The sequence below is a fragment of the Ascaphus truei genome, chromosome 7 (genome assembly GCF_040206685.1).
Source record: "Ascaphus truei isolate aAscTru1 chromosome 7, aAscTru1.hap1, whole genome shotgun sequence".
Taxonomy (NCBI): Eukaryota; Metazoa; Chordata; class Amphibia; order Anura; family Ascaphidae; genus Ascaphus; species Ascaphus truei.
Window position 1 is genome coordinate 24,970,426 of NC_134489.1, and position 19,238 is coordinate 24,989,663.

The 19,238-nt window shown below is 48.8% G+C and overlaps 1 protein-coding gene across 1 annotated transcript in view; it reads right to left on the reverse strand.

Annotated features, from left to right (window-relative positions):
- The window catches only part of COL6A1 (collagen type VI alpha 1 chain), a 42,763-nt gene that overhangs the window by 11,044 nt on the left and 12,481 nt on the right, over window positions 1–19,238 (reverse strand). Inside the window, exons 12-27 of the mRNA XM_075607398.1 lie at window positions 16,326–16,352; window positions 15,819–15,863; window positions 15,635–15,688; window positions 14,031–14,093; window positions 13,599–13,661; window positions 12,842–12,895; window positions 12,713–12,748; window positions 12,173–12,235; window positions 11,890–11,952; window positions 5,865–5,927; window positions 4,401–4,463; window positions 3,851–3,901; window positions 3,606–3,641; window positions 3,423–3,485; window positions 2,846–2,911; window positions 2,504–2,539 (exon numbers count right to left, since the gene is read on the reverse strand). Of these exons, the coding sequence (XP_075463513.1) occupies window positions 2,504–2,539; window positions 2,846–2,911; window positions 3,423–3,485; window positions 3,606–3,641; window positions 3,851–3,901; window positions 4,401–4,463; window positions 5,865–5,927; window positions 11,890–11,952; window positions 12,173–12,235; window positions 12,713–12,748; window positions 12,842–12,895; window positions 13,599–13,661; window positions 14,031–14,093; window positions 15,635–15,688; window positions 15,819–15,863; window positions 16,326–16,352 (846 nt within the window). The remainder of the gene's footprint in view (window positions 1–2,503; window positions 2,540–2,845; window positions 2,912–3,422; window positions 3,486–3,605; window positions 3,642–3,850; window positions 3,902–4,400; window positions 4,464–5,864; window positions 5,928–11,889; window positions 11,953–12,172; window positions 12,236–12,712; window positions 12,749–12,841; window positions 12,896–13,598; window positions 13,662–14,030; window positions 14,094–15,634; window positions 15,689–15,818; window positions 15,864–16,325; window positions 16,353–19,238) is intronic.

The window sequence follows — 19,238 nt, forward strand, 5'->3', positions numbered from 1 at the left end:
TCTGTAATCTTATTTTTTGTATCACACCAGCACTTTATTGTATTTTTTATAGATAGTAAACCTAGCAGTATCATTTGATACCCACTTTATTTTATAGCACATTGTTATTTAGTACTCTGATGTAATAAAGGCTAGGTTTTATCTTCTATTAATTTATATCAATATTTACTAAACAGTGGAGTGCACCACATATAGGATCTTTCTATATGTATCTCTTTGATACATCTCTCCGTGGTGTCTAAATGACCTCCTATGTAGCACCCACTCCCATACTCAAAGTAACAATTTCAGCTGAGTGGGGTCCCTCTATAACATTGATCTCCTATTCTACCGTGCTCTTTTCTCTCTATCATTTATTTCTGTAATATTCGCTTAGGGTTTATTTAACTTTAGCAGAGATGTTAATGAACCCAAGTAGCGATAATTACCTTATTGCTACAATAAACATTTAAGTTCATGTGATGTGGGCGCTTATATTTGCTACTGTGGTGTGTGTCAGGATTGATACTATAACTCTACCAACTGGCTAACGAGGAAATAACCACTATATTGCTACAGCACACACCCATCTCCAAGTGATGTGGGGTTCTACATCTGTTACTGCATGTATCAGGTTTGATACTACTAGACTGCCCTGCCTGGGACTGGGTTTTAAGACTTTTTACTTATTTGTTATTATTAACACTGGTCATTATTTTTCATTTTTGTGGAATGAAAGTTTATTTTTAGGAGACACATTACACGTGTTGTGGTTCTGAGTGCAGTATACAGTGCTTGTTCTTCTAGGACCCAAATTACTTCTTACATCTTTGTATGGAAAAGTGTCAGATTCTTGTCTGGCCTCAAATGGAAAGTGTAACTCCGTGATTGTTGCCGTTTTCAAGGGGAATGAGTCATTTGGAACATGTGCCGTCAGAGTATTTTACATGGATTTTCCTGCTTGTGTTAGTGAATGGCACAAGGAGGGGTTATATGCAGGCATCACCTACAACGCTGAGGCTGGGATACCACACCCAGGAGATGTGGTGTCTGTGATAACAAGTAACTGGAGGGCTCTTTTGTGAATTGCCCTAATCATATAGTTCACTAGCTGATCTACCCGGCATTGTCCGGGATTTAATTTTCCCGCTCCCCCCTGTCTCTCTGCTTCCCCACCTCTCTCGGCTCCCCCTGTCTCTTTCTCCGCTCCCCCCTCATTGTCTGCTCCCCCTGTCTCTTTCTCCGCTCCCCCCTCATTGTCTGCTCCCCCTGTCTCTTTCTCTGCTACCCCCTCCCTTTGCTCCCCCTGGCTCTTTCTCCGCTCCCCCTGTCTCTTTCTCCGGTCCTCCCTCTCTCTCCGCTCCCCCCTCTCTCTCCGCTCCCCCCTCTCTCTCCGCTCCCCCCTCTCTCTCCGCTCCCCCCCCTCTCTCTCCGCTCCCCCCCCTCTCTCTCCGCTCCCCCCCTCTGTGTCTCTGTCCCCATTCCCCTCTCTGTGTCCCACTTCCCCTCTCTCCCCCACTCTCTTTTCTCCAGTGTTTCCCCCCTTCACATTAATGCGGCCCACCCGTGCACAGCACCGCCCCCCTCCCATTCCGCCGACTTAGTGGGGGATGCTCACCCTGTCTCTCCGCTCCCCCCTTCTCTCTGCTCCCACTCTCTCTCTGTTCCCACCCTCTTTCTCTGCTCCCCCCTCTCTGTGTCTCTCTCTCTCTCTCTCTCTCCCTATTCTCCTCTTTGTCTCCCACTTCCCCTCTGTCCCCCCCTCTCTCGTGTCCGGCGTTTCCCCCCCCTTCACAGTAATGCACCCCCCCCGTTCAGAGCCCCGGCCCCCCTGTTGAGATCTCCGTTTCCCTCTGTTCGGTGCGCTGCGGTAGCGGAGGCGGGTGGCGGTGGTGCGCTGTGGGGGAATGGGGGGATGGGGGGATGGGGCGGTGGTGCGCTGTAGAGGCGGCTGGCAGCGGTGCGCTGTGGGGGGAAGGGGAGGGTGGTGCGCTGCGGAGGCCGAGGAGCGGTGGCTGCGACGCCTGCTTTTGGTGTGACCGGGTGTGGGGGAGAAAGGTGAGGCAGTGTGCGGCGGCGGCGCCGAGGAGTGGTGCCTGTGGCGCCTGCTTTTGGTGTGACCGGGGGGGGGGGGGATAGAGGTGAGGCAGTATGCGCAACGGTGGCGCCGAGGACCGTGGTTAGCGGTGTGAGGAGCGGGGGAGAGAGAGTGAGGGAGCGGGTGGAAGGGTGAGATCAGCGGTGGTGAGTCGAGGAGCGTGGGTAGCGTTGAGTAGCAAAGTTGTGGCCCTGCCAAGTGAGCTTCCAACTCCAAGTGAGGCCAAGAGGTGCACGCTGTGTGAGGGGGTGCACCCTACTGTGACGTTCAGGCCAATGAGCTGTGGCCGTCCGTGGGCCAATCACACAGGGGGAACAAATACACACACAACCATTATTTCAGTCTTATATATATAGATTGTGTTGATGTTTGTAGGACATGGTCAGGGGGCATGGACAGTGCCAGTAGCAATAGAATACAACTCACATCAGGGCCGGGTGGTCCTGGGGTTCCTGGACGTCCCTGCAAGCAAAGACATCTAAGGTAAGAATGTGATCAGAGCAAGAAGAGCCTGTGAAACCCTCAAGAACTGTAAAGAACAAGACAAGTCAACTCAACTCAGTTCTATGCACCACATCCAGTCATTCCCCCGAGCTGCTGGCAGGCAGAACAGGTTCACACTGAGCAGGTCCATGTTTAATCCCACACAAGGCAGTGCAAGAGCTGCTCTCCTTATAAAGCATGATTTATACAAAGAGTCTGAGCTGTGGGACCAGACAGAAGAAACTGCCAGGAACTCTGTGCTGAGCCCCACTCCCCATTACTCACCATGGGTCCTTCTAAGCCCCTGTAGCCCTTTGCTCCCTTGGTCCCGGAGGTCCCTGGAGTGAGGTTCTGAAATAGAAGACAAAGCACTCTTGTCACTGCTTCTTGTTTAGTAAGACAATTAGCCACATGGTCTACATGTTAACCTTTTCCCTGCCAAACTATATGTATATATCTGTTTATGATGCACACACATATTCCCCAGAGCAGTACAATGGGGAAGGCTCAATCTTTATATGTGGGGCAGAGCAGGCATTATACCTTCCGACTTCCTGCTCTCTTCCCCCTTATCTGTGGATACGTCCCCGCCACCTTCACCGGCTTATTACCTTTATTGGGCCCTCTTTTTGCGAAGGCCTAATCCCCAACTGGGATAAGTACGTCTATTAGCCTGTTTAGCACACACAATGACATTAATATTGTTATTTTATTGCACAGGAGCTCAGGAGGACTCTTCTTTCAGGAGCTTATAAGGTAAAAGGCAGGAAGAATGCACAGGATAAAATGGGGTAAAGAGGTTGATGTGTTACTAAATGTTGTGTATACTATAGCTATATACTGGGCACACACTCATACTCACATCGTTTCCAGGCTCCCCAGGTTCTCCCTCCTCTCCCTTTGGTCCAGGATACCCCTTTGTTCCCTGCAGGAGATGAATGGGATAAATAAAAGGTATTAATGTCAGAGGGTTATGTGTTAAATCCCCTTTTCTTGTCATTAGAACAGAGCCAATCATTACACGGGGTACAGAGCAGTCCCTTACATTGGTTCCGCGGTCTCCTCGAGCCCCTGGATATCCCTGGAACAGAAACAAGAGAGTTAGGGAGAGTGCCTCTCTGTCATAGAAATATTATGTAGGACACAAGAAGAACATTAGGTCACCTCTGTGTCACTCAATCTCTGTTACCCTGCAGAGGAGGGACATGGCTCATTTTGTCTCTCTGTAGTGAAAGAGTCAGACTCTGTCCTGGAATTTTGAGAGCAGTTTTTTGGGGATTGGAAACTCACCTGGAATCCCGGGAACCCATCAGTACCATTTCCTGGGAAACCGTCCTCTCCCTAAAGAGAGGAATCCAATCATTAATCTTCATCTACATGTACTTTAACCAGCGGCAATTCAATAACACGGTCGCGTGACTCCACATGATCTCCATCATTAAGGAATAAGGACAGAGATAGCAATTTAATCAAGCATCAGCTAACACAATCCAACACCAACCAACACACTCCAACAGAACCCAACACAACCCAATCCAATATTGACCAACCCAATTTAACACAATACAAAACTAACCACAAAGCACTTGCTCTTCAGGTAGACATGGCACTCACCTCGGGTAGACACAGCACTTGCCCTGCATAGACAGCGCTTGCCTCGGGTAGACACGGCGCTTGCAATCTCACTCGTATGCACACCCATCACCATCTCCCCTGCATACACAGCACTCACCCTCATCCTTTTATACACAGCACTCACCCTCTCCCCAGTATGCACAGCACTCACTCTCACCCTTTTATACACAGCACTCACCCTCTCCCCTGTATGCAAGGCACTCACCCTCTCCCCTGCCAGTCCCTGCTCCCCGGGTAAGCCTTTTGCTCCTCTTGGTCCTTTAGGTCCCTGAGCAACAATAAAAGAACATGAAGCCAAAAGTGGAAAAGCAAGAAAAAAGGATTTTTAGTTAATGGGAAACAGGAGAGACAATACAGGAAACAGCTGCGCATGATTCTCGTTTAATCCACATTCCACAGATTGTCCAGGAGGAATCAGAGTGACATCAGCTCATCAAATGATGCCTGGACATTTGTCCAGATCCTTCTACAGCCTGTCATATAGCATGGAGTACACAGCATGTTAATGAGGCACAGAGCATGGAGTGAGGGTGCACAGTTTGGAGTACACAGCATGTTAATGAGGCACAGAGCATGGAGTGAGGGTGCACAGTATGGAGTACACAGCATGTTAATGAGGCACAGCACATAGACTGAGAGCACACAGCATGGAGTACACAACATGGTACTGAGGACACACTACATAGAGTACACAGCATGGCACTAAGGCCACAGAATATGGCACTGAGGGCACACACCATGGAGTACACAGCATGAAGTACACAACATGGCACTGAGGACACACTACATGGACTACACAGCATGGCACTAAGGCCACAGAACATGGCACTGAGGGCACACAGCATGAAGTACACAACATGGCACTGTGGACACACAACATGGAGTGCACAGCACGGGGTGGAGTACACACAGCACAGGACTGAGTACACACAGCACGGGACGGAGTACACACAACACGGGACGGAGTACACACAACACGGGACGGAGTACACACAACACGGGACGGAGTACACACAACACGGGACAAAGTACACATAGCACGGGACAGAGTACACACAGCACGGGACTGAGTACACACTGCACAGGACTAAGAGCACACAGTATGGTACTGAGGGTACAAAGGACGACACCGGGTAGTACACACCACGGTACTGAGGGCACCTCTGTAACACCTTCTTTACCAATGTGTATGTTACTGTAAGAAAGCTCTGCACACTATAACTTCAAATATGAAGAGCTCCAATGTTAGCCCTCTAAAGGCACCACACGCCCAGAACATACCCCTCACTGTATTACACGCCCAGAACATACCCCTCACTGCATTACACGCCCAGAACATACCCCTCGCTGTATTACACGCCCAGAACATACCCCTCACTGTATTACACGCCCAGAACATACCCCTCACTGTATTACACGCCCAGAACATACCTCTCACTGTATTACTTCCCTGTAAAACATTTCATAAGTAAATAAATACATATATAAAACATCCTACATCAAATCTGCTTTTCTCCAGGACCAATATGCCTACATGAACTTTAAGTGTTACTTTTAATGTGCTATATGTTCTGTATCTTCAAAAGCTTCCCATCTGAACTCCAAAAACTACAATGTGTAAGTGAACACGGATGTGCTGAGTTAGGGGTATTTGCAGAATGACACTGACCTCTGGCCCAGGGAGTCCTTCATCTCCTCTGTATCCTTTTGGTCCATTGGGTCCAGCTTCACCCTACAAGATAAGGAAGCATCAGGAATGGCTCTGATAGAACAGAATCAACCCAACCGCACCCACTCAACAGAAACAGAGGGGGAGGGAGACAAGAAACACAGGGAGAGGGGGAGAAAGAGGAAACCATAAACTGGGTTGATAAGATTAAGGAGGAACAGCTATTCTCTGAGCTCAATCAAAAGTGACCGGACACTATGCAGAGAGAAACAGGAGATAAGGAGAGGAGAGGGAAGGAAAGGGGGCTCTTAACCATATCATCACACTGTGGTGCTGTTTTGACCCATTATTAAAAATCTCTGAGGACCACGTATCTGTAGTGTGGGAAGGAGTAGAGCACACCTAAGGCACTACCGTTTTCTCACACATATTGTGTATTTAATGCTTTTTAGTTAGCGGTCCTGATTCCCACTTGTCTGTAGCGTGTTTGCTAAGCGATAGTTGATAAGGACAACATGCTGCACAGACGCTGTGCCGTCAAATAATGGTCGTGACCACTTCAATTACTGTATAAATAGAACTTATCGTTGTGCGGAACGAGGAGCAAATTATTCTGGGAACAAGGGAATAGTCAAGAAGTCATAAGAGGGAAACCAGTGAGAGAAGCAAGAGGGATGCTTGGAAACCAGCAGGAGATGCCAGAGGGATCCCAGGAAGCTGGCAGGAGAAGCATGGGGGATCTGAGGAAGCCATCAAGAGCAGCAAGATGGATCCTTGGAAATGCAAGAGGGATCACAGGACGCCAATTGGAGAAGTGCGAAGGATCCCAGGAAGCTAGTGGGAGAAGTGCGAGGGATCCAAGGAAACCAGCGAGAGAAGCAAGTGGGATACGAGGAAGCCAGCGGGAGAAGCAAGAGGGATCCCATGAAGCCAGCAAGAGAAATCCCATGAAGCCAGTAAGAGGGATCCCGTGAAGCTGGCAGAAGAAGCAAGGGGGATCCTCAGAAATGCAAGAGGAACCCCAGGAAGCCAGTGGGAGAAGCGAGAAGGATCCCTTGATGCCAGCAAGAGGGATCCCATGAAACCAGCAAGAGAAGCAAGGGGGGTTTAAGGAAGCCAGTGAGAGAAACAATTTAATAATGTGATAGAAATTGGTTACGAAGTAACACAATGCTACAACTCTCATAAAACCAGGGTACACAACGATCATAGTGTGTGGGCAAACTCTGTGCCTCGAGAAAGAAAACCCCTCATTTCTTATTGCATCAGAGTCTCCAACATATATCCTAAATATCTGACTAACAAGCACCCCCAGGGTGAGCCCCACACCGCCTGGTATTACTTTGCTTTTGGTAATTCTTCACCGTCATCACATTAAATGTAGGAACTTTATCTGTCTGCCAGAAAGCTTCACTAATCTGCCAATTTATATATATAAAAAGAATTCCCACACCGAAAAAATATTTCAGAGGAGGAAATGAGGGAAAAGGGGAGGAGAGGCAGGGAGAAGAGGTCTGTGTGGGAGGCAGAAAAAAAAGTGTTATGATAAGAGGAAGGGAAGAGAGGGAGGGAGACAGGGAAAGAGGGAGAAGGAGAAAGGGAGAGAAGATGATAGACATGGAGGGAGGGGGAGAGAGAGAAAGAATGAGAGAGAGGACAGAGAGAGGAAGAGAGTGAGAGACTGCATGAGAGGGGGAGGGAAAGACTGGAAGAGAGAGAGTAAAAGAAAGAGTGAGAGAAAGAGAGAAAGTGAAAGAGAAAAAAAGAGAGAGGGAGAGAGAGAGAGAATGAGAGAGGGAGGGAGAGAATGAGAGAGAGTGGGAGGAAGAGAATAAGAGAGGGAGGGAGAGAGAGAGAGGGAGAGTATGTGTGAGAGAGAGAGAGAGAGAGAGAGATGAGTAAAACGGGATGCGCATATGTAATAAAATAGTGGGAGTCCAACTGAATACTGATTGAATCCATTGTCAGATTTGTGTAAATCCTCTGGGAATCCCTATGCAGGTGCAGTATATTTGTACATTACTGACCTGGGAGGGAAATAATCCCCGGGTGTCTTTTTTTTTAGGACAGGAATGTGTTAATTTGTAACAGGCCGAGCAGAGTCACCCGAGTTTGGGCAGCTGACCGTACCTATACACACCCTGTCCACCCCCAGAGATCCCAGAATATCTGAGGGCATCGATACCCAGAGACCCCAGAGTATCTAAGGGCATCGATACCCAGAGATCCCAGAGTATCTGAGGGCACCGATACCCAGAGATCCCAGAGTATCTGAGGGCATCGATACCCAGAGATCCCAGAGTATCTGAGGGCATCGATACCCAGAGATCCCAGACTATCTGAGGGCATCGATACCCAGAGATCCCAGAGTATCTGAGGGCATCGATACCCAAAGATCCCAGAGTATCTGAGGGCATCGATACCCAGAGATCCCAGAGTATCTGAGGGCATCGATACCCTGAGATCCTAGAGGTTCTGAAGACTTCCAATATCCAGAGATCCCATAGTGTCTGAGGGTATCACTGCTCAGAGATCACGAGTATTGATACCCAGACATTCAAGGGTTTCTGAGGGTATCAATACCCAGAGATCACCTAGTGTCTGAGGGTATCAATACCCAGAGATCACCTAGTGTCTGAGGTTATTGATACCCAGAGATCCCAGAGTATCTGAGGGTATGAATACACAGAGACAATGAGTATTGATACCCAGACATCCAAGAGTTTCTGAGGGTATCAATACCCAGAAATTCAGGAGTTCATGAGGGCATTAATACCCAGAGATCACCGAGTTTGGGGAGTATCGATACCCAGAGCACATAGTCATGGAGGGTATCGATACACACGGATCAAATTGCTAGATTCACTATAGGTCGGTCATAAAATTGGGCATTATCAAAGAAATTGGAACGGGGCAATAATTTTTTACAATTAATGCTGTATTCTCTAAGAATAATTTATTCATAAATGAGTTGCGATATTCATTCTCATGTGCATACAGTAGATGAAAATAGCGTTAACCCCGCGTTAAATACCCCTTGTGATACAAATAAACGATAACTCATAGAAATCTGCGTTAATCAGTGCTAGTGTGAATGTGTGTGTGAGAGAGAGAGTGTGTGTGTGTGTGTATATCACAATTTTATACTAGAAAACCCAAGTGGTCAGCTAGTTATGGGTTGACTAATATAACTGTATGCATTTATTTAATCACCTATTCTAGGTTCGCTAGTCTTATCTTGCCTATGTCTATCGTGGCCATTATATACATTATACATATGTAACAACCCTTTGGGATTACTGTTGCCTTAGCGGGTTAACTGTATGGGCTCATGCAGGGAAGCGCCCGATCCTGGTCACCTGGCACATGGTGCCTTGGCATAATTCGAGCCACTCCCCCTGCAGGCCTGATGAACAGTGACGTCAACAAAAGGTATATATGGTGTCTGTGAATATTCTGGAATCGGGTTCCTGGGAGTCAAGAAGAGGAGCTTCATTGTATATAGTGTAAAACAAAAAGAGAAACAAAGATAGAAAAGAGCTCACACCTCATAGTGTAATAAGTTCCTTTACTAGACACGCAATTCAATAAAATCTCACTTAAAGACGCTCGTAAGTTTGTAGCAATAAAAACAAGGGCTGTAGAGTCAGACTAAGGCTGAGTCCCCAGTCAGCACTGTGGCACGCGCGGTGGGGGGGGGGGGGGGGGGCGGCGCGTGCACAGCGCTACACCGCGATCTGCGGTCTGAGGGGAGAGAGAACGTTTGCGACGGGAGGGGGTATGGCGGTGGGTTTGCGGGGGCGTGGCCATGACGTCCCGCGGCTGATTTACCCTTATTGGCTGAACCGCCAGCGGGGGCGTGGCCACGCCTCTGTCGCAAACTTTGCTCTTAAATTTCCCTGCCTTCCTGAAAACCTGTCGCGCACCTTTCCCCAGCGGTGGAAAACCTGTCGCGCACCGCTGGGGAAAGGTGCGCGACAAGGTAGGGACTAGGACCGGCCTGACTGGGGGGGCGGGGCTTGAATGCACAGCGCACGCGCTGTAGAAGTGACTGGGGCCGCCCCCTAAGCTTATATTACCCGTGCGCCCGTGTGCAACCAAGCGCATAGCCTCACACACTCCTGCAGCCCCAGCGATCTGTGAATTTGGCTGCAGGAGATTGGGGAGGTGATCTGGAGGCGTGGCGGACGTGCGGCGGACGCGTCACGAAGCTGATTCGCCCTCATTGGCTGAACCGTTCACGTGAGGCGGACGTCACGCGGCCGCGCTCTTCAAATCACGGTCGCGCCATCACGCTCCGTCGTGTGCGCACACGGAGCGGTCTCACAGGCATTAGGCAATTTGAGGTTGGCGCGCGAGCCTTAGGAGCTGAATCCGCTGCATGGGGTTGATCAGCCCGTCCTTCCGGACACTCCTCGAAACACGTAAGGTGGTTCTCTTTTGTTAGTGGAGAAGGCTGTGAGAGCGAAGCCATCCGAGGTGCGCCGGAGAGGGAGAGAGCTATTGAGCTTTTGAGACCACCCCAGACCATCCCAGAGCTTTTGTGACATCAGGACGCTGGGACACATCGCACGTCCACCCGTGGTGCGGAAGAACAGCAGGAGAATTACCTGGGGGTCTGTGTCGGCGGATGCGCCTGGAAGGATGGGTGGATCAACCCCACACAGCGGGTTCAGCGCCTAAGACTCTGCAGCCCTTGTTTTTATTGCTACGAACTTACGGACGTCTGTAAGTGCGATTTTATTGAATAGCGTGTCTAGTACAGGAAATTATTACACTATTACACTAAGTATCTCTTTGGAACGCCTGTGTTGCATCCTTTCCGAAGAGAGGAGTACTCTGGATTGAACTTGACCTTTGTCTGACTGGGCATCATTTTAAGATATGTATACCCCTTTTATGTGTGATACTGTTTGATACAATTTTATTGTGATATTTTCTATTTATTTTCCAACTCAAATTTATGTGCAATACCGTTAGGCTCTTTTTGTGAGCCTCCCACACTGGGTGTGAGGCCCTGATGCTGATCTATACATTTGTTATTTATTAGAGACATTATTTTCCTGCCCCCCCCCCCTTCCAATTGAAGCCTTGGAGAATATATGTATGCCATTTACTCATTTATAATTGTGTAGTCAGCTTGTATAAGTAGTTTTTTTGTATATAGTGTAGATAGTTTATATGTGTAAGTAATGTGGTTTAGATTTGATTTGTTCCTGTTTTTTTATGTCACAGTTAGGCAAAGTAACCCACTCAGTAAGACCCCTCTCTAAATTCAGAGTTCTGTCCATGAGGAGACTTATGCGTTACAGAAGTCCCACAGATAGAAAACCGAGGGCATAGAGGATCAGCAACAGAGGCTGGGTCGCAGCTAACTAGGTATCGGGGTGAACCAGGGTACAGTACTGGGACACAGATCCCCGAGGAATTGGATATGGTCCGGAAACCTGCAATGGGCCGGACTATGAGGGATCCAATGGATGCTATACAGAGAAGGGACAGGTCAGAGACACTCTATATTCAGAAACAAGCGTAAGGTACATAGAGACTAAGTTATCGGATACTGATGATATGAGAGTATCAGAATGAAGAGTTCAGTATGAAGAATCCTGTTAGCGATTGTAAATGAACCAAACGTATTGCACTAAAAAAAGCTCCTGGCGCCCTTCATTACCTGCCCTTTGCATGAACACCCAGTGTGCACGGAATCAAGCACCCTGAGAAGGTTCTGAGAGACACTGAGCACCAAGGTGTAAATAAGACACCTCAATGTAAACTCCTTAAGAAACGGGTAAGGAGTGGTTACACATAGGAAAGATACGCCCAACGTCAGCCTATCCTTAGGTGATAAAAAACTGGTGTTACCCCAGGTAACAACGTTTACAAAATAGCGCGTGAATGAGTAATTAGCCGTTAATTCCTCATTTGCATATGCTGTCTGTAAAAATAACGTTAACAGATCACCGCAGTAAAAATGGAAGATATCGATACACAGAGATCCCAGAATAAATGAACCATCTCTTACCGGATCCCCGTTAGGTCCAAAAGTTCCGTCCCGTCCTTGGTCTCCTTGTGGCCCCAGCTCACCCTAAACATGGCGAAAAACAAGAAGAACATCAGAGTGCATCCACTCGTGGGCGGCAGGGACAGAAATCCAGGTCAGGGTGACTACCGACTGTCAAGGGATCTCTACGGTGAGATGGAATCTCCTATTGACTCCCATTGTGACACACATATACATACACAGTGCAGTGCACACACACATTGTGAGTCATGCATACAAATACACAAGGTGAGCCAGACTTTACCGGGTCTCCTCTTGGTCCACGGGTACCAGATACCCCGGGGGGACCCCGCTCTCCATTGCCCCCCTGTGGAGAGAAAGGAAAGAGAACAGGCATAGTATCACCCCCTTCTGAATAAAGACACCACAGAACATATATAGAGATACACAAATATACATATTCTCCAGATTACAGTAGTAGACCAGATGGGGGTCAGTGGTCTGAATTCTACCTGTAATGTTCCAGAGTTGTAAGCCAAAATAAAGCCACAATCAGAGCTGTCAGCTAAATGTTCTAGGTCTGAGCAGTCGGTATTCTCTGCCCCAACTAGTTGGTAATATATATCCTGATCAGTCAGTATACTGTGCCCTGACCAGTTGGTTCTCTCCTGTGAGGAGTTGAGGAGATATGAGTCACGTGTGATTGTACGCATGTCCCCAGCACACACAGACACTAGGTATTTCCTGCCATGGAGCAGGGCACTAATATGGTCACCATGATACTCGGACTCCAACACATCTATCATACAGAACGATGACACTGCGTTTTAGCGACGTCTCTCACCCGTTCACCTGCAGGCCCGTCTAGTCCAGCGTTGCCCTGCAATGACCAGACACAAATACAAAGGTCTCAGAGATGTGCCAAGGTCTCAACTGGGACCTATCATTAAAGTGAAGGTCGCAGGTAACGCACCTCATCCCCGGATTCCCCCTTCTCTCCTGGTGACCCATTTGTTCCGGGATCGCCCTGCCACACACAGAAAGGTCAAAAGTCACAAGTAGCAAAAAATGACCAACAAGAATTGAAAGTCTACAACGAAACTGATCAAGATACCAGTACCAGCGTGGTATCAGGGGGAAGGTGACCTGGGACTGTTGGTTCACAATAGAGGTTCTGGTGGGATTCTTGTATGGATTATGGATCAGGGTTTACTTTCTGGGTTCTGCATCATATTCTAATTTCCATGTTCTGTTTCTGGATTAAGGTCTAGTTTAGGGTTCTGGATCAGGTTATAGTTTCTGTGTCTTCGGTTCTGGATCAGGGTCTATATTATGCATTCTGGTCCTGGATAAGTTTCTAGTTTATGTGTTTTTGGTTGTGAATCAGGGTCAAGCTTATGGGCTCTGGTTCTAGAGCAGAGTTTAATTTCTGTGTTCTGACTCTGGACAAGGTCCTATTTTCTAGAGTTTTTGCTTTGGTTTAAGGTCTAAATGATGGGTTCTGGGTCTGACTATGGGACTAGATTATGGGTTCTGGATATGCTTCTGGTTCTGGATCAGGATCTACTTTCAGGTTCATCTGGGTTTCTAGTCACAGTTTTACTTAAGGTCTCTTCCGCTGTTCACTGTCCTTCCCAATGAGGGACTGCATATAAAGTGTTTACGGGAAGCTGTGTGTTTGGGGTCAGCAGGGATCACACGCTGTTCATGGTATATTGTGATCTCCTTACCTTTTCACCCGTATTTCCGATGTTCCCAGGTCTCCCAGGGCCCCCAGTAACGCCCGACTCCCCCTGAAAACAAGACACATATATAATCAAACTGAAGCATCGCAGTGTGACCCCAAATCACTGTATGTTGCCTCGTGATATTTAGCAATCTTATTTTGCCTGTTGATCTGTTTTGTATATAATCTAATCTTCCAGACATCTGGGTAATAATATGGTCTCATTATATTACCATTAAAGGTGAAGTGGGGGCTTCTTTGATCTTATATCCCCTTCTTTGGGGATAGTTTCATGTGTTCTACATGTGTTGCCTCTTGCTATGAGTGTACTCTGTGTCTCTGTGTTGCCTTTGTTTTGTGTGTTCTTGGCTCTCTGTGTGTAGGAAGAGCCATCACTCCGCCTCACAAGTCTCAAGATGAGCAAACTCAGACTTACCTTCCCCCCTTTGGGTCCATATGATCCAGGGTCTCCTTTTGGTCCAGAACCTCCAGATTCCCCCTGGGAAGGGGAAAGATGGACACTTGTCACCAGGTCGAGGTTCAGACACTTTGTTATGTCCCAGAGTGGTTGTGGGTACTTTTATTTCTTTCACAAAGAGAACCCTAATGTGGACTTGTCCTGATCTCTATATGATATGGTGAGGGGCGGTGTCTGCAATCATGTCACACGTACCATTACATGTGCAATCCCACACATCATGTCCATTCCACACACACATTCCGTCCCCTTGTGTCCCAACATACAGTTCACGGCCCTTCCTGCCTGAACACACAGGTCACATTCTCTCGTGTCATCGCACAAACAATATGTTTCCTCCTTCCCTCATATACATATCATGTCTCCATGTGTCCCCACATACACATCATGTTCCCTCCGGTCCTCACATACAAATCATGTTCCCTCCTTTCCTCCCATACAAAGGTCACCAACCCCCTTGTCTTTACACAGGTCAGGTCCACTTTTGTCCTCACATACACATCATGTTCCCTCCTGTCCTCACATACACATCATGTTCCCTTCTGCCTCACATACACATCATGTTCCCCCATGTCCTCACATACACATCATGTTCCCTCCTGTCCTCACATACACATCATGTTCCCTCCTGCCTCACATACACATCATGTTCCCTCCTGTCCTCACATACACATCATGTTCCCTCCTGTCCTCACATACACATCATGTTCCCTCCTGCCTCACATACACATCATGTTCCCTCCTGTCCTCACATACACATCATGTTCCCTCCTGTCCTCACATACACATCATGTTCCCTCCTGTCCTCACATACACATCATGTTCCCTCCTGCCTCACATACACATCATGTTCCCCCCTGTCCTCACATACACATCATGTTCCCTCCTGTCCTCACACACACATCCTGTTCCCTCCTGTCCTCACATACACATCATGTTTCCTCCTGTTCTCACATACACATCATGTTCCCTCCTGCCTCACATACACATCATGTTCCCTCCTGTCCTCACATACACATCATGTTCCCTCTTGTCCTCACATACACATAGTGTTCCCTCCTGCCTCACATACACATAGTGTTCCCTCCTGCCTCACATACACATCATGTTCCCTCCTGTCCTCACATACACATCATGTTCCCTCCTGCCTCACATACACATCATGAACCCTCCTGTCCTCACATACACATCACGTTCCCTCCTGTCCTCGCATACACATCAAGTTCCCTCCTGCCTCACATACACATCATGTTCCCTCCTGTCCTCACATACACATCACGTTCCCTCCTATCCTCACATACACATCATGTTCCCTTCTGTCATCATATACACCTCATGTTCCCTCCCGTCCTCACATACACATCATGTTCCCTCCTGTCCTCACATACACATCATGTTCCCTCCTGTCCTCCTGTCCTCAAATACACATCATGTCCCATCCTGTCCTCACATACACATCATGTTCCATCCTGTCCTCACATAAAAAGGTCACCCACCCCCTCGTCTTTACAAACAGGTCATGTCCCCTTTTACCCTCACAGGTCTGGGCAGGTTCCACTTACTTCATATCCTGGGGATCCTTTGCACCCCGTCAGCCCATTGAATCCGTCCTTTCCCTGCCAAGAGAAATCAGAACTTAATCAGGAAAAACCCAAATTCTGTGTGCATGTGTGTGTCAATGAGTGTGTACATGTATGTACAGATCTTTGTAGTGTGTTTGTGTGTTCACGTGTGATTAATACACACCTTCTGTCCATCAATTCCATCAATCCCGGTCTTGCCTTTATCACCCTGCACAGGACGAGATAATGTTACAGTAAATACTCCGCATTTAGGACCATGACATGATCAGTAGATGGGGGAAAGGGGGAGGGGGAGACGGGGGGCACAGTCACAGGTTGGATGAGGGCACAGTGAGTGGATGGGGAAGTCAGAGTTAGGATGGGGGTGGCAGTGATTGGGTGGGGACAGTCAAAGTTAAGATAGGGGGCACAGTTAGTAGTTGGATGGTGGGGCAGTGAGAGGTTAGATGTGGGAGCAGTCAGTGAATGGGTGGCAGTCAGTGGTTGGATGGGTGGCAGTGGGTGGATGGAATTATTGAATAGAAGAGTACAGTTGACGTGGTTGGCGGGTAAAGTGATACACTTAGTGGTTAAATAGGATGGCATAACTTGGGGCTGGGCAGGGTAGCATAGCAGGTTGTTGGGCTGGAGGGCATAGTCTGTTGAGGGTTAAGGAGAGGATGATACTCACTTTAGACCCCTTTCCTCCTCTTCCGCCCTGAGAAGAGAAAATAGAGTGTCAGAAGCTGCAGTATATGTATCTATATGTATCTATATGTATCTATATGTATCTACTGTATATGTACAGTATGAGATATGTATCTCTCTCTCTCTCTCTCTCTCTCTCTCTCTCTCTCTCTCTCTCTCTCTCTCTCTCTCTCTCTCTCTCTCTCTCTCTCTCTCTCTCTCTCTCTCTCTCTCTATATATATATATATATATATATATATATATATATTCTGTCTAATAGCTTACAATGTTAGATAAACATATAAACATATTCCAGGATGAAGACATCAGGCCAACTCTTTGTGGTCCCAACTTCTTCTATGTAAATATTACATAGAAATGTATTTACAAGTATTTACTCCTCTTCTAATCCAGATCTCAGTTTGTTACTGTTATTATTTCCAATGATTAAGAACTGGCATAGAAATACACACATAACTAATACATGATGCTGCACATCACGTTACACATGTGTAACATGTACAAGCTGCACATTTTGTGACATATGTGACTAATAAATACTGCGCATCACATTGCACCCATGTAAATAATACATGCTGCACATCACCGTATACACATGTAACTAATACATGGTGCACATCACGTTACACATATGTAACTGATACATGCTTGATTTTACATATACAGGGTCCACAGTAGCGCAGACGTCACAACTGACGTAGCGTATGTTAGAGGTCTGAGAGCAGTGGGTTCCCCAGGGCAGTATCCTCTTTCCCCGCGCTCCGGCCGGGTCACCTGATGTAGCAATTTCATTCCAAGAACAAATCAGAAGTTATCAGACGCCACACTAATCATTTTGTTCAATTCTGTTTCCTCCTCTCCTGTTCTAACCCCACCCTAGCAGCCCACTAGGCATTGTTCCTGGTAGACATTAGGTGCTAACGGTGTGGCAGTTCAAAGAGGCGCTCGTGGAACTTTTTAATGGATGCTTGTTGCATTTATACATTTCTAATTAAGTCACTGGGTTATTTATACACAGTAGCTACTACTATAAGGCATTTTTATCCACTAAGCACCTAGGGTTCCTTACAGTGTTACACAGGGTATATTATTGTTATTGTAAGTCTACCCTTGTGTTATCAGTACACTTATTCACACTGGGTCCCTGCGGTATAGGAATACACTTGGATAATCTAGCCTCCACTAAAAATCTCACAGCCCTAGTAGCAAATTTTATTCCCTTTTGCTCACTGCCATATTTTTATCACTTACAAAACAAGGTGTCCTTTTCATTGAACGGACTCTCCGTTGAGCTGTAAATCTGAATTTCATTTTTTGGGGCTTGCTGAGCGCTGGCGCTGACTGCGCTCATGCTTGAGAGCGGTGACATCACCAACTCTTCAAGCATGAGCGTTCTGCTGTCCCAAAATCATTTTAGAGCAGGAGCGGGGGGCGGGGCTATGAAGGGAGGGGGCGTGTCATTGGCTGGAGGGAGTGTCTTACAATGCCTAGTGACCCAGGGCAGAGTCTCAGCAATAAAACACTTTAACATCGGAGCCTGTGCTCCCCCCTCTCTCCACTCAGCCCCCCCGCTTCCACCTCTCTCCGCTCAGCCCCCCGCTTCCACCTCTCTCCGCTCAGCCCCCCGCTTCCACCTCACTCCACTCAGCCCCCCGCTTCCACCTCTCTCCGCTCAGCCCCCCGCTCCCCCCTCTCTTCACTCAGCCCCCCCGCTTCCACCTCTCTCTGCTCAGCCCCCCGCTTCCACCTCTCTCCGCTTAGCCCCCCGCTTCCACCTCTCTCCGCTCAGCTCCCCGCTTCCACCTCTCTCCGCTCAGCCCCCCGCTTCCACCTCTCTCCACTCAGCCCCCCGCTTCCACCTCTCTCCGCTCAGCCCCCCGCTTCCACCTCTCTCTGCTCAGCCCCCCCGCTTCCACCTCTCTCCGCTCAGCCCCCCGCTTCCACCTCTTTCCACTCAGCCCCCCACTTCCACCTCTCTCCGCTCAGCTCCCCGCTTCCACCTCTCTCCACTCAGCCCCCCGCTTCCACCTCTCTCCGCTCCCCCTCTCTCCGCTCAGCCCCCCGCTTCCACCTCTCTCCACTCAGCCCCCCCACTTCCACCTCTCTCCACTCAGCTCCCCGCTTCCACCTCTCTCCACTCAGCCCCCCGCTTCCACCTCTCTCTGCTCCCCCTCTCTCCGCTCAGCCCCCCGCTTCCACCTCTCTCCGCTCAGCCCCCCGCTTCCACCTCTCTCTGCTCCCCCTCTCTCCGCTCAGCCCCCCGCTTCCACCTCTCTCCGCTCCCCCTCTCTCCGCTCAGCCCCCCGCTTCCACCTCTCTCCGCTCAGCCCCCCGCTTCCACCTCTCTCCGCTCCCCCTCTCTCTGCTCAGCCCCTGCTTCCACCTCTCTCCGCTCCCCCTCTCTCCGCTCAGCCCCCCGCTTCCACCTCTCTCCGCTCCCCCCTCTCTCTGCTCAGCCCCTGCTTCCACCTCTCTCCGCTCCCCCCTCTCTCTGCTCAGTCCCCCTCTTCCACCTCTCTCCGCTCCCCCTCTCTCAGCCCCCCCACGCTTCCATCTCTCTCTACTCAGCCCCCCCGCTTCCACCTCTCTCTGCTCAGCCCCCCCGCTTCCACCTCTCTCCGCTCAGCCCCCCCGCTTCCACCTCTCTCCGCTCAGCCCCCCCGCTTCCACCTCTCTCCGCTCAGCCCCCCCGCTTCCACCTCTCTCTGCTCAGCCCCCCCACTTCCACCTCTCTCTACTCAGCCCCCCGCTTCCACCTCTCTCTACTCAGCCCGTAGAGTAACCAACACCTTGTCACTGCCATGCGAGGTGCCACCTGTGTGCCTAAGCACATTTTCAAAATGTTGCAATACAATTGTCTAACCGCGATCCTTGTGAGGCACTCTCTATGTACTT